This window comes from Muscardinus avellanarius, assembly GCF_963383645.1.
Source record: "Muscardinus avellanarius genome assembly, chromosome: 18".
In the NCBI taxonomy this organism is placed as follows: Eukaryota; Metazoa; Chordata; class Mammalia; order Rodentia; family Gliridae; genus Muscardinus; species Muscardinus avellanarius.
This window is the reverse complement of record NC_137804.1, coordinates 46,874,183-46,889,979: the sequence shown is the minus strand read 5'-3', so window position 1 is coordinate 46,889,979 and position 15,797 is coordinate 46,874,183. Positions and strand designations below refer to the sequence as shown.

Genomic DNA, 15,797 nt, shown 5'->3' with positions numbered 1-15,797 from the left:
CACCCATCTCCTCAGTTAGGTTGCCTTATTTGCTCCTCTATAGGATTTCCTTTTCCCCTGGAGTTCCTCCTATGACCCATTTCTCCTTAGCTTTCACATATTAGGGAAAGCATTCAATTTCTTACTTTTTGCAACTGACTAATCTCACTTAGCATAATGTCCTCCAAGTTCCGACCATTTCCCTGAAAATGATGTAATTGTATTTTTTTATGGCTGACAAGAATTTCATTGTGTACATATCCCACAGTTTTTTGTAATACATTCATCCATTGATGAATATCTTGGCTGGTTCCATAGTTTGGCAATGGTGAATTGTGCAGCCATGAACAATAGATACACATACATTAGTTTGGTAGTTTGGTTTGCTTTTTTTTTTTTTGATAGATAACCAGAAGTGGTATTGCTGGATCAAATGGTAGATTTGTTCTAATTCTTCTGAGGATCCTCTATACTGTTTTCCAAAGTAGTTGCACTAATTTGCAATTCAACCAACAATGTTTTAGGATTCCCACTTCTCCACATCCTCGCCAACATCTGTTGTTGTTTGTATTTTGAATGATTGCCATTCTAGTTGGAGTTAGGTGAAATCTCAGGGTGGTTTTGGTTTGCATCTCTCTGGATGCCAATGATGTTGAACATTTTTTCATGCATTTATTGGCCATTTGAATTTCTTCTTTCATGAAGTGTCTATTAAGCTCACTTGCCCATTTTTTGATTGGATTATTTTTGGTGTTGAGTTTCTTGAGCTCTCTGTATAGTCTAGATATTAGTCCTCTATCTGAGGAGTAGGTGGCAAAAATCCTCTCCCATTCTATTGGCTCTCAGTTGATATTCTTGGCAGTTTCCTTTGCTGAACAGAGCTCTTCAGTTTCATGCAGTCCCATGTATTGATTCACATTTTAGTTTTTTGTGCCTTTGGGATCCTGTTGAGAAAGTTTTTATCTGTTCCTTTTGTGTTGCAGTGTTGGACCGCTGCCCTCTTGAAGGAGCCTTAAGGTCTTTGGTCTAATTTCCAAGTCTTTGATCCATCTTGAAATAACTCGTGCAGAGTGAGAAAGTGGGGTGAATTTCCAATTCTCTGCATATGGATAACCAGTTTTACCAATGCCATTTGTTAAACAGACTATCTTTCTTCCAATGTATGATTTTGGCCCCTTTGTCAAATATCAATTGGCTGAAAGTGTGTGAACTTATTTCTGAGTCTTCTATTCTGCTCCAATGGTCTATGTATCTGTTTTTCTGCCAGTACCATGCTGTTTTTACTACAATGGCTTTGTGGTATAGTTTAAAGTCAGGTATTGTGATTCCTCTTGCATGATTTTTGTTGCTGAGAACTACTTTGGCTATTCTGGGCTTTTTGTTGTTCCAAATAAATTTAAGGAGTAATTTTTATATGTCTGGAAGAATGATCTTGGTAATTTAATGGGTATTGCATTGAATCTGTAGATCAATTTTGGAAGTATGGACATTTTGATGATGTTTATTCTGACTATCCATGAATATGGAAGATCTTTCCATCTTCTGAGATCTTCTTCAATTTCTTTTTTCAGTGTTTTATAGTTTTCTTTGTAGAGGTATTTTACCTCCTTGGTTAAGTTTATTCCTAAGTATTTTATTTTTTGTGGGAGATCCTGAGTGGAAGTGTTTTCTGAATTTCTTTTTCAGTGGATTTAGGTTGGTGTACAGAAAGCTTCTGATTTTTTAAGATTGATTTTGTATCTAGACACTTTGCTGAATTTGTTGATCAGTTCTATATGTCTTTTAGTTAAGTTTCTTGGGTTTTCTAAATATAGTATCATGTCATCTGCAATATGTGAAAGCTAGGGTGAAAGGGGTCATAGGAAAAACTCCAGGTGTAAAAGGAAATCCTATAGAGGAGCAAATAAGGCAACCTAACTGTGGGGATGGGAGGGGGGAGAGTGAAACTCTTTAAAGTGCATGATATACTTATTCATATTGAAGTCAAACACTAAATCAAGCATGGGAGGGAGAATTGGGGAGGGAGTGAGATGGGGACTGGGTGGGTGATGGCTGAGTGATTATATATATATATATATATATATATATATATATATATATATGTCTACACAAGTTTTTTACCCATTATGATGTATAAATACAATGCATAAATAAATAAATAAATAAATAAATAAATAAATACAAAATAAAAGTACATTGCAATTATACATCATAGTGAGGTTCTATGTGGTTCAAACATCCATGCCCAGAGCATGTGTGGGTCTTCCTCTGCATCTCTCCCAACCCCACACCCTCCCAACTCATATAGTTAGATGGATTGGTAGCAGCACCTTCACATACAGCATAGTACTGAATGAGAAAAATGTGGTGTGTGCATGCATTCATGAGACAGAGAGAGAGCTGTAGAGGGGATGAAGGATGTGGTGACAGAATGAGGAAGGAAAAGTGGGATCACTGAAGAAGGAAAGAGTTCTAATGATACTATGGGGATAGGTGAAGGTGTTACTACCAACTTTACCAACTCACCTGGGGAGGGCAGAGGGGGTATGAACTGGAGGCCTAGGGAAACAAACCCAGGGCTTTATGCATTTATATTTACATGAGCCTCACTATGGTGTATAATTGTAAAGCATTGATAAAATAATTTTTCAAAACAGAAATTTCCTGCTAATAAATAAGGCAGTTGTTTTTCTAATATAATAACCAACTAATCTGAAATTGGAGTGTCATTTTTCCACCATTAAAAACAAGAGGGAGATTTATTAGGTAAACCCTCAGAATGCCTATTTCTCTAGGAATTTCTTATTATTCCAACTTTGCAGAGAGTTCTTATCAGGTCTTATGAGAATGATGTAGCACTTGGGGGCAAAGATGCAGCCCAGGAGCCCCGCACTGGAGGCCAAGATGGAGAAGACCTCCACGGCCACCATGGCCTTCCCCTTGCTGCTGTGGTAGACAGGGAGGAAGGTGACCCAGACACTGCAGAACAGCAGCGTGCTGAAGGTCAGGAACTTGGCTTCATTGAAGGTGTCAGGCAGGCTCCTGGCCAGGAAAGCCACAGTGAAGCTCCCCAGGGCCAGGGAGCCCAGGTATCCCAGGACACAGTAGAAGGCAGTGACTGAGCCCTTGTTGCACACAATGAAGATGTGGCCATGTTCAGAGTGTGCATCAGTGTCAATGAAGGGAGGAGAGGTTCCCAGCCAGATGGCACAGAGCATCACTTGGATCAGGGAGCAGATGGGGATGATGAAATTAGGAGCCCCTGACACCAGGAGCTGCCTCATCCTCCTCCCAGGACCAGTGGCCTTGAAGGCCAGAACCACAGTGACAGTTTTGGCCAAGACAGTGGAAACAGCCACAGTGAACCCGACTCCAAAAGTAATCTGCTGGAGGATGCAGGTGGCCGAGTTGGGACGGCCAATGAAGAGCAAGGAGCAGAGGAAGCAGAAGGCGAGGGAGATGAGCAGGACGTAGCTGAGAGCGCGGTTGTTGGCCTTGACGATGGCAGAGTCTCTGTGCTTCACAAAGACCCCAAGAACCCCAGCTGTGAGCGCAGAGAAGCCCAGAGCAGCACAGGCCAGAGCCTTTCCCAGGGGGTCCTCATAATCCAGGAAGGCCACCACCTTGGGGAGGCAGCGGCTCCTCTCAGTGTTTGGGAACTCGTGCAGGGGGCACTGGGTACACTGCTTTGCATCTGGAGGGGAAACATCAGCATCCATATTTACTGATTAGTCCACTTTACCATATCAAAGTCCAGAGTCACCTCTGCAATGTCACTGTGAAGAAAGACTGCCTGTGACATCCAAAAGAAGCCCCTGGCTAGGCTGTGCCATCTCTGAGCTGGAGAATACTGAACCCATCTGCCAGGGACACTGAGTGCACTGTTGGTCTAGGTGGCTTAAGTTAATTTGCTGAGGCTGGCCTCAAACATGCAATCCTCTTGTCTCGGCCTCCCAAGTACTAGGATGACAGCCATCAGGAACCATTTTCAGCTCATACATTCATATGTTTACTGAATCTTTTTCCCTATCATATGATAATATTGCAAAAGTCAGGGTCCAGCATAAAGATTGTGTCCTCAGGTCGTGCATGATGCTTAACATGGTTCATTGCCCTATAACCCTCCCATGACAACTTGTGCTCACTTGTTCTGTGTGTATCCCCTACTTATGAATACCCCGGTCTTTCTATTGGTGTTGCACTTTCAAGGCACCCACAGGTAGCCTTGAGGATGACTCATCTTGCATTCCATGGGTGGACTTTAGCCTGGCCCACCGTGAGGTCTCAGGAGACTTTGGGGCAGCACTGGAGGCTAACAAAGGGCAACTGGACTGTACAACACTGCTGACCTCATAGGCCGAGCTGTGCTGGGCCACAGCCACATAAGTGGGCAGACAGTGATCTCAGCAGTCGTCTATAGACAGAATGGATGACCTACAAAGGCTTCTGTGACCCACTACCATGGTCCTTGGCTCCATCACTGAGAAATTATGACAGAGAATATTACTGTAGAGTGGCTGTGAACTTTTACCTGTTTTATTGGAAATGTGTCCCTCTGGACATAGAACACAAGTAAAGCAACAGACAGGTCTTCCTTCCTGGGTGATTCTCCTGAATCCTGGGCCACAGCTCTGGCTGCACACAGACTGAGGAGTCTGAGGGGAATGAGGTGATGGTTAGAATGTGCTGTGTTATTATCTACTTGAACAGTAAGTCAGAATCTCTCTCCAAGTAATAAAGAACTTTGGCCTGGAAAAGAAGCTAATCGCTCCATAACACCAAAGGTCACCATGGGATCCTACATGGACACCTGATTCTGGACTCCAAAACTGAGTTGCCATCTCTCCTCCTCAAGTGATCCCCAAATATCACCATGGCACAGGATCGCATTGGGTTCAACATCACCAGCCACTCACCCAGGCTTCTCTCTCTTCTTATGTAACCTTATCACCCAACTCCTTTCTGGATGAAATCCTGTGTGGTTCTGTCAACTGGTACACCTGAGAATACTTTAGGGTTGCATCTTTGAAGGGAATTTTTGGACTCCTCTCTATCTATCTCCACTTCATACCTACCTAGAAACTCAGAGAGTATGTGACACACCACATATTTGGGCCTCTGAGGCCAAGTGAGGCCTCAGAATATACTTGAGAAAATAATTTTGAGAATTATGTGTATAATGAGAATATAATTACATGTGCAAAATTGATTGTTATACAAATAAACTGCAGTAGAACAGCAGAAGGGGATTGGGAAAATAATATAGGGAGGAGGAAAAGAAGGATATTAAAAGAGGAAACAGTTCAAATAATGCTATAGGGATAAGTGAAGGGATTGCTACCAATTTCAGTAACTTGTATGTGGAAGAAGAGGAGAGAGGGTGGTGGGATCATGAAGCAAATACACCTGGGCTGTGTGCATGTACACTTGTATCATACTGAATCTCACTGTGATGCATAACTGAAATGCACTAATAAAAGTATTAAAAATAGGCTGGGAATGTCCAGTTGTGGAAGGAGGATATGAACTCATCTTAGTGAATTAAGGTGCTTAGTAGAGCTGAGCAGGTTGGAACATGCCTGTAATTCCAGTACTTGGGGAGCTGACACAGAAGAACTCCAAGTTCAATGGTAGTCTCTGCAACTTAGCAAGATACTATTTCCAAATTTATTTTTTTTAAAAAAGTGGGGCTCAAGGTTTATCCCAGTGATAGAATGCCCCTGGTCCAATCCCCAGTAACACCAAAAAGAAGTAGAAAACATGCCTCCTGGGAGGTATTCTAATCCATGACCCACTTGTGATTGTACTATACAGCAACAAATACCAAGGATTCTCACCACATAGGATAAGGATTCTCAGAACATATGGACAGATAAATTTGGTATTTATGCATCTGTACTGTCATTTCTGCTATTTGTTAACTTTGTTTAATTTTATTACTCCAACCATGAATCCTTGTACCAAAACCTTCAAAAGAAATTTCTTCAAACTTGATCTTTTTATGGATTTTAGCTCAGAATTTGTTCAGGCAAAATCTCATCATACAAAATCAGGGCACAATTGGTGAACTTGGTGCTGAGCTAAAGGGCTCACACTTAGCCTCATGGCCTCATCTCAGGGCTTTTTTTACTTAATGGCATTTGCAGTCATCAGGATTGAACCCAAGGTCTTGAGCATGCAGGCAAGGGATCTACCCATGAGCTGCACCCCATGCCCTTCAAGGCCCTATTTCTTTGTTTATTTATTTATCAATTCATTTATTTATTGTGGTAATAGTGATTGAACCCAGGAACATTCTACCTCTGAGCTATACAGCTAGCCCTATTTATGTTTATGTTTACTGTTATTTTTATTTCTGAAACAGAGTCTTTCTAGGTTGATGAGGGTCTCACTACTTGTTCAGGATGTCCTTGAACCTGCCATCTTAATGTCTCAGCATCCCAAGTTACTAGGAGGATTACAGATGTGTTCTACTACACCCAGCCAGGACTCTATTTATGTTCCTGTCTGCTTTACCACTAAGGAAACAGAATCATACCTGTGTGGAGCCAATAGGCCACTCTATGATCTCTTCATTGATGACCAAGCCTTGATGGAGTGGACTTCCAGAGGCAAATTCCCCTACTTTAACCAGCAACCCAAGGCCAGCAGGGAAATTCACAATGTTCTGGATATCATACAGTACCGCACGGTTTCCTCTCTTGTCTAAGGATATGAGCTGCCCCGCAGTGCTGGTAAACTGGAGTTTCTTGAGGATTGGATGGAGCTGGAGGAGAGGCATTGATGTGGCAATGAGGTGTACATACAAATGGAAGGTGGAAAGCCCTTAATTCCTAGGCAGTCCTTCTTCCTCACCTCCCTAGGCTCAGATATCCTCCTGAGGAGAGGCTCAGGTTGGTTTGTTTTGTAGGTCACCTTCTCTTGGGCTCAAGTGAGGGGAGGTATTCTCCCACAGACACGGTGGTGAAGCCATGGAGTCCAGAGATTCTAGAATGGGCCAAGAGGTTGGCATTGGCAGAGGCTCTGCCACAACCCTGACCAGCACAGTCTATTTGGAGCAGCTTGGAAGCCAATCTTTGTACTTAGTAAGGCCACACACAACAATTGTGCACTTTTCAGAGCCTGCATCCTGGGGAGGGCAGCCTGGTGTGTACATGTCACACCTCATCAAAACAGAAAAATGAGGCCGGGCATGGTGGCGCATGCTTGTAATCCCCACGCTTGGGAGGCAGAGACAGGAGGATTGCGCTGGTTCGGAGCCAGTCTCACTGGAGACCCTGTTTCCAAATAATAAAAAAATGTAAAATAGGTCTGGAGTGTAGCCCGGAGGTAGTAGGGCTTCCAGGAACCCTAGTACCACCAAAAAAAAAAAAACAGAAAGATGAAATATGTGTAATTGATTATTAATCAGTTTTATATCAGTGATGTTTAAAGGAGGCAGAACATGGGCTCCTTTGTCTCTGCTGCTGTACCTTCTTTGTGACCAGGCTATTATTGACACTGCAGGGAGCTATTGATGTCCCCAACTAAGAAAATAACTCTCAATTCTAAAGAGGTTTTGGTGGTACTGGGGTTCTTGAAAACCCTTCTACTCCCAGGTCTATTTTTTTTAATATTTTTATTTGGAAATAGGGTCTCTTAAGCCAGCGAGGCTGGCTTCAAACCTGCATGATCCTCCTGTCTCTGCCTCCCAAGTGTGGGGATTACAAGCGTGTGCCACTCCCAGACCTATTTTTTTATATTTCTATTTGGAAATAGTGTCTCTTAAGCCAGAGAGGCTGGCTTCAAACCATCATGATCCTCCTATCTCCACCTCCCAAGTGCAGGGATTACAAGTGTGTGCCACCACACCTGGTTTCTAAGAAGGTTTTGAATGGAGTATGCCAATCTGTGCATCTCTGGTGCCCAGGGAACTGTGTTGTGGGCAATTACTAACCTCTGATTGCTTACATAATTTTATTGTTTTTTTTTTTAATAATTGACCCTTCCATCTTTGGAATCCACCTGGACACAGTGACCTACTTTTCTAAGTGGCAACTTCCAATAAGAGCCAAATGGCACATCGAGCATTATTATAGTAAAAATAGAAATTAGATAGTAGGTGAGACTTTTTGCCATTGCTTTTTATATATTTGCCTTTGCCTTCATATTAACTTTATTTTACATATTCTAGAAATCTATTAGTGATGTTGACTATTGTACATGAGCTGATAAATGTATTTAATACATAGACTTTGGATTCAGATCAGCCAGGATTAATATCCAGAAAAATCCATCTAAAATCAAAGGGCAGTCTAAGATGATAGGCACCATCTGAGTCTCCTATTTAAAAGTGAAGACACGGGCTATTTTCTGGTAGTTTTGAGAGATTTTAGAAAAACAATGATGTCTACCTGGATGCAATGGCACACTCCTGTCACCAAGTACCTGGAGGCTGAGATAGGAGGATCACAGGTTCAAGGACCACCTCAGCCTGAGTGAGGCTCTCAGAATTTTTGAAACCATGCTTCAAAATTAAAATAAAAATGTAAAGACATTGAAATTTTTAAAGGGGTGTCCCCATTTCCAAAATAATTAGGAAGAAGAAGGAGAAGGAGGAAGCAGCAGAGGCTTAAAAACAATTCATTTCCCAGAGTCATATTTTATATATAATTGAGATAGAGTAATAGAGCCTCAATGGGTAGAGTCCACTTTATTGTCCCAGATTCAGACATGGGCACGCCATCCATGCCTCTTGACATTGGAATAGTTCTGAGAAAAGTGCAGATTGGAGCAAATTTTAAATTTTCTGTCATACACTAGCTGTGTTCACATATTTGGTAGCATTTCATCCTGCAATAGAAAATGCTTTTCTGGCCGGACGTGGTGGCGCACGCCTGTAATCCCCGTGCTTGGGAGGCAGAGACAGGAGGATCGCGCAGGTTCGAAGCCAGCCGCGTGCGCTGGCTTAGGAGACCCTGTTTCCAAATAAAAATGTAAAAATAGGTCTGGGAGTGTAGCCCGGAGGTAGAAGGGCTTCCAGGAACCCCAGTACCACCAAAAAAAGAAAGAAAATGCTTTTCTGGTCTGTTTTCTAATTAAATGGAAACTCACAGAAGCAGAATTCTCCCCACATGGATAACAGTTCCAGCTATATCTAGAGCCAGTGTGAAGGTGCCCATGTTCCTTCTTTACAGATCCTGCTGGTCTAGAGATGAGAACACAGGACACCCCTCACTATGGTGCCTGCGGGTGCCAGCAGGTGCTCAGCCCTGGCCTGCTCCTGGAGAAGCCTTACCTGCCATTGAGGGAGTCTTGGCTGCTCTGCATCCTCTGGAGATCCCCGTGCTATTCTCTCCACAAGCACCTCATGGAGGACGTGGGCCACGGCATACATGGCATTATAGAGGAAATAGCTGGAGTCAGATAAGGTCATGATGTCAATATCTGTTGTCAAAGACTCTAAGGAGGCATTTGGCTCACATTCTCCAATTTTCCCACACCATGACCCAGCAGGTGAGCAGTTAAAATGTAGAATCCAATATTTACTGAAGTAAAAATCCTCTGGGTACTGGGAAGGGTCGACAGTCTTTAAAAAGTGCTGGAAGCCAGGGATTTCCTGCTGGTGTTGTGAAAAGGAGAAGCTTCCATGGAAGGAATGCAGCATGGGGTATAGTTCAATTGCAGTGATATCCCACGTGTCTGCCATGAGCCACACCTTCCCTGTGGTTAGGAAGAAATCTGTCATGAGGTCCACTATGATGAGACTCCCTGCTTCACCATAGAGTATGTGCACATTTGCAGATGAAAGGCTGATCCTGTTCAGGGCAGTGAGGACACTTGGTGGATACATTGTCTTATAGGCAGGGAGCCTTTCTGTTAAGGCCACACAGATCTCTTTCTTTACCATTTCTACATTCAGATCCTGAAGGAACCGTTCTCCTTTCAAATCATCAGATATAAAGATCACCACCCATGTCCAACCAAAATGCAGCAGTAATGAGACCATTGCATGGACCAGAGAGCTGTCCTCGGGGGCCATCTGGTAGAGTGATGGGAACTGGTCTTTGTCACTTAGCATGGGATGAAAAGGTCCATACGTGACCTGAGTAAGCAAACAAAATATAATTCTGAGATTTTAGGGAGTCAGGGTTTTTTCTCTAGAGAAAGGAATGGGAATGTTCTGTACAACTCACGGCAATTCATCTGGGTGCATAGCGCACATCTGTGATCTCTGTGCTTGGGAGGTGCAGAAGGGAGGATCGCAGGATGGAAGCCAGCATGAGCAACTTAGCAAGGCCATGTTTAAAAAAAATTGAGCTGGGTGTGGTGGTGGATGCTTATACTCCCAGTACTTGGGAGGCTAAGAAAAGAGGATCCGGATTTGCGGCCAGCATCAGCTACTTAATGAGGCCCTTTGCAACTCAGTGAGACCCTGTTTCAATTAAAGAATAAAAATGGGGCTGGGGATATAGCTTGGAGGTAGAATGCCCCTGAGTTCCATCCCTAGTACTGCAAAAAAATATGCTAAAAATTAAAAAATAAAAAGGCAGGTTCTATATCTTGTAATAAAAGGTTCTTAGGTTCACATCAGAGCCACTGCCTCGTCTTCCTCGGCATCTGTGCGCATTACCCTGCGCGCATGACATGGCAATGCTTAAAGAAAGCAAGCCCCGAGGGGAGGGTCATTGTCTCTGGCCAGAGTACTCCTTGCTCTTAGATATTCTTTTATAAGCTATTATTCTTTTGGTAATGATTCTATACTAATGACTCTAGTGATGTAAAACAGGATCCCAAAAAATTAGGACTGTGGGAGAAATTAAGTCCATGGAAGACAAATATTCTAGTAATATGTCTGGGCCTTTAGACGCCCCTTTGCCTTGCTCCAAGCTCTAATAAAATCTAGTTAAAGTTTGAGTGCTGTGAAGGCCTTCAGCTGCAGCATTTACAATGCAGAATTCCTCCCTATCATTGACCTTCATTCTAATCATTAACCTATAGTAAAAGCCTTAGAGTCAACTGAAGCCATTAGTCCTAAAAACTGCAAGGGAGGCAACTAGTGCCTCTGTTTACCTCCTCTCCTCTGGGACCCGGCTCGGGCATAAGAAAGGTAAACTTTGTGTGCAGCTTTAAAGCAGCCTAGTTGATGAGCAACTAATACTGCCCAATACAATAGAGCCAAAGGCTAGGAAGATTCTTGACCTTTGCACCTAGTACGTGCACTGCCCGGTGACAGGGAGGCACCACCTGGTTAAGAAGTGGTTATGTCAGAACAAAAGACAGATATAATAAATGTGCAGGTATGGAGTTTTGATGGGGATAAAGAAAGGAAATCTTATGAGAATAAGAAAGCATTTTATATGAAGTAAAGTTTATCCTAAGATTGTCCCAAATTGGAAAGAGAGGAATAGGATAAAAAAATCAGAAGATTAAAAGCAGGTTGCAGAGAGGTTTGTGGTATATGATGAAAATGGATTATTAAAAGAAGAATAGGTTTCTAATAAGCCTACTACTTGTGTGCTCAGCAGCAGATAGCAGGTAGAGGAGTACATCTGACAATTAAATCTAAAGACTCCAAAGTCTGCAATGATATTTATCAAAGAATAGTTATAGGAATCAGCTCGCCTGTTCCTTTTGGTCATGTCTGCTAAAAATATTTTAAGTATTGTCTCATAGGATTGAAGTTTTCGGGCATCAGATGGTGTTACAGACTGACATCTATCAAAGTCCTTTGGACGGCCACAGAGACATACTCGCTCATCTGACTCCCTCACCATCCACCTGCATGCCTGTACCCTAAAGCCGGGGCCCATGATTTCGTCCTCAGCTAATGGAAGGTTCCAAAAGGGTTAAAAAGGACTCTAAGAACTGAATTCCTCAAAAGATTCTGGGTGTGGAATTTGCCCTCTGAAGCGCCCATCTGCAAGGCTAGGGGGCTGGACTTGATCACAGGATCTGGGGCTAATCTTGAATGCTTGACCATTGTCTTTTACCTTGTTTGCATGTCCTTCATTATTGTCCTTTGGTGTTTACACTCTTCTACTATTAACTTCACTGGGGAAAAAATATAAATAATCTTGGTTTTAGGAAATAAATTGTCAATTGCATGAGAGGCAGTTGTCCGTGTCCAGTCATTTCAGATTTTTCCTGGAGAAGAATCTCCACTTTTAGCGTCATAAACAGAAACTTGAAGGAGTTTATTTCATAAAAAGGGGAAAATCGCTACAGAGAAGCCTCTGCAGAACTAAGGCCGAAGCCTTTGCCCCACATTCCAGGATCTAAGTCCTGAATGGGTTTCAGTGCTCCGACCAAGCCAGTCCATCGCACAGGAGTTTGTTGACTGAGAAAGGAGGATCACAGGTTCCAGACTATCCTTGGCACTTAGTGAGGCCCTGTTTCAAAATAAAAATAAAATAGGTCTGGGTGTAACTTAAATGGAGAATGCCCCTGGTTTTGATGCCCAGTACCAAAAAAAAAAAAGGCAAGAATATGGAAAGGTGAGATTGACAACTGCTTTCACCTCCTGCCTGGGAATAAGGAGGTCTGACACAGTGCAGCATGGAGGTACCAGGTTGTATTCACCCCTGTGGAGCAGACCCAGCACCAGCAATCCATGTTGCCTGTGCACAATGATTATGAAGTGTCCTCTACTACACTGATCTCCTGGTAGTCTGAACTTTGTTTATGAACACAAGGACTGAGGTCATCTTAAGAATTACTTCCACTTAAACTCTTTCATTCTCTAAAACGTATTTCTTTCTAAACACAATGCTGCTAAGCTACTGCCTGTGTTTGGCAGTGATTCCATCCTGATTGTTAGAAGTATTTCTAGAGCTTCCTGCAAAGAACCAGTGACATGGAGAGGTCTGATTCCTCAGCTCTTTCATCACTCTGAACAAAGTACCTGATGAGCACAGCTGAGATGAGGAAAGGTTTATTGGGGTCACAGATTTAGAAGTTCTGGAGTTTCCATTCCTCTATCCATTGTCAGATGTCTCCAAGGCAGAGACGTTGGTGGCAAGATATGGCAGAGGGAAAGAGTTCACAGCTCATGGCAGGGGAAAGCAGCAAGTGAGACAGGGAAGGACAGGGACAGATACAGTTCCCAAGACCACACCCCAAGAGCCCCTCATCCAGCCATATCCCACTTCTCCAGCTGGCTGGGTGCTCTAACAATGAATTCCAAATCATAAGCTTTAGGGGGAATGTCACTGGATGGGCTCTCAAAGATCTTCTTGGATGGATGTGAGCAAGGCAGGCTGGGCATAGGCTGTGGGTAAGCCCCAGGATGTGTGTGTCTGAGCCTCAGCTCTCCTTGGTATCCCTGGAGCCACAATGACCTCATCATTGCCCCAGATGCCAGCCAGATGTTCAGGGGCTGCTCTCCCTACACCTGACAGTCACTGGAGCCTGGAGGCCTCTGAGGTGGTCATGTCCTGATGGACAGTCTCTCTGCTGTGGACATCTCCTAGGAGGCCCACAGCTGTGAGCTACTGGGAGTCAATATTCCCAGTGAGTCAGAAATGAGTATGTTGTCAAGACCATTTTTTACTTTTTTGCCTTGGGGATTGAGCTCAGGGGCATTCTACCTCAGAGCTATGGTCCCAGCAATGCTGTATTTTTTATTTGGAAACAGGTCTCACTGAGTTTCTTAGGGTCTCAATATGTTTCTGACCCTGGTCTCCAACCTATGATGCTGTTCCCTCAAACTCCAAAGTACTGGGATCACAGGTGAGCTCCATGTCCTGCTTAGTTAGATGCTTAATCTCCAGAGCTCCTTCTCCTTCATCTTTCTCCTCACACTGCTGATATTCTCAAGAGTTTAGGAATTCATTGAGACCTAATCACCTGAACCCTAATGATTGATAAACACTCAAATTCCACTTTGTCTTGATCACACATTAGGTACAACCACTAGGTGAAATCTGCACATTTTCTACAGAATTATTGGCCCACTTACCTGAGGGGTTTTGTAGAGCTCCAACAGGGCTCCAATCTCAGCCGAAAATGCTGGCGAGGTCCCTGCGATGGCGGCAACAGGACTGTGCTTGGTCTTGCACTGGTAGTTAGGGAGAACCTTGTCACCTCCCGACAGCCACATCAGAGTGTTCTCCAGGGTCCTGCGTTCACCAGGGAAGGTGTTGTAGAGCTGGAATCCCACGGTCAGGTTGGGGAGCAGGTGGGGGTCCCTGTTGATCTCCTCGATGGTGAAGTAAAAGGCCAGCACATGTTGGTAGTTCTTCCAAAAATACCTGGACAGAGGAGCAGCATCAGGGAGAAGGTGAGGTCAGAAGGCTCAGGGGTGAGTCCTGAGCAGCATCAGCACCAGACAGGCAAGACCCAGGATGCTCTTCAGAGGTGCCCTGGACTGTGGATCCTGGTGAGTAAGGTTCCCAAGGCTCTAATGATCTTTGAATGGCTCTTGGCCTCTTGGGAAGAAAACTGTCCCAAACACTGAGAGATTTGTTGGACATTTGGAGTGGACTGAGGTAGAGATGTGCTGGATGCTATCACTGTCAACTGGACCACTTTGCTAAAGTTTCTATAAATTCGAGGTGCATAATGGTTACAAGAGAAGCAGGATGTTCTTAGGAATATGAGTGAAGGTGTCACATCCTTCTTCATAAACCCTCTTATATTATGACACTGAGGATTTAACCAACAGGTAGAACCCAGCTTTCTACTGCTGAGCCACACCCTCTCCACATGTTGGTTTTAAATGGGTCTCTCTAGGGTACTGAGAATTTCAGTAAGTTGCTGAGACTGACCTTGAACCTGAAATCCTCCTATCTCTGTCTTCCAAGTGCTGAGATTACAGCCATGAGCCAAGAGGCCAGCTCAGACAAACCTGTCCTCCTTTTCCTCTTAGAGCAGAACCAATCACAAGCATTGCTGGTTCTCCCTGTGTTCAGGAATCCTTAGCCAGCCTCTGCCCTGCCTGCTGACCAAAGCTGTGGGAGCAGTTTCCCCTTTCTCCAGGGCTCCCAGAGGGATTCTGAGCAGCTCATACTGTACAGAGCAGTTACTAGGCTACCCACACTTAAGAGAGCCGGCCGGTCATCAGGTCTTCCTTCCAACATGAACACTTTATTCAGGATCCCTAATTCATTTTCATAGTTTTCAATGTGTTTTCTTTGTTTCCTGGGCATTCTTTCTCTTTAAATAATGCCCCTTAATCCTTCCTCCTCTCTCCCCTGGCCCTTTTTCAGATAATTTGGTAACTAAATTTACCAGAAGTGAAGTTCTTGAATTTTACAGCTATCTGTCAAAGTCTTATGTTTCTGAAAGAATACATGAAAAGATTTTTTTTGTGTTTTTGTATGTATGTGTGTGTGTGTGTGTGATTTAATTGAACCCAGGGGCACTCTATCTCTGAGCTACATGCCCAGCTTTTTTTCTTTATTTTATTTTTCCAGGGGCATTGGAGATCTCGAGCCCAGTGGCATTGTACTCTGAGCAACACCTCAGCCCTTTTCATTTCATTTTATTTTTCAGAAAGAGCTTCTCTAAGTTTCTGAAGATTTTTTGGTGTGTTGGTACACACTTGTAATCCCAGATTTTGGGAGGCTGAGACAGGAGGATCGCAGTTCACAGACAGCCTCAGCTACTTAGAAAGGCCCTTTGCAACTCAGAGAGACCCTGTTTCAAAATAGAGAATAAAACTAGGGCTGGGGGTATAGCTGGGAGGTAGAATGTCCATGGGTTCCAACCTGGTACTATAATACATACATACATGCATGCATGCATATATACATACATACATACATACATACATACATACATACATACTAAAAGGGCTTGGGTTGTTACTCAGTGGAAGAGCACTCTCTGGTTTAGCC

General features: G+C 43.5%; 1 protein-coding gene across 1 annotated transcript in view; it reads right to left on the bottom strand.

The window, feature by feature from the left end:
• Positions 1-2,762: 2,762 nt before the first annotated feature.
• LOC308276709 (vomeronasal type-2 receptor 116-like) overlaps positions 2,763-15,797 on the bottom strand; it is a gene marked incomplete at both ends in the record, with an annotated part of 29,027 nt that continues 15,992 nt past the window's right edge. Inside the window, 5 exons of the mRNA XM_080715535.1 lie at positions 2,763-3,673; positions 4,511-4,634; positions 6,518-6,745; positions 9,257-10,063; positions 13,919-14,210. Coding sequence (XP_080571661.1) covers positions 2,763-3,673; positions 4,511-4,634; positions 6,518-6,745; positions 9,257-10,063; positions 13,919-14,210 — 2,362 coding nt within the window. The remainder of the gene's footprint in view (positions 3,674-4,510; positions 4,635-6,517; positions 6,746-9,256; positions 10,064-13,918; positions 14,211-15,797) is intronic.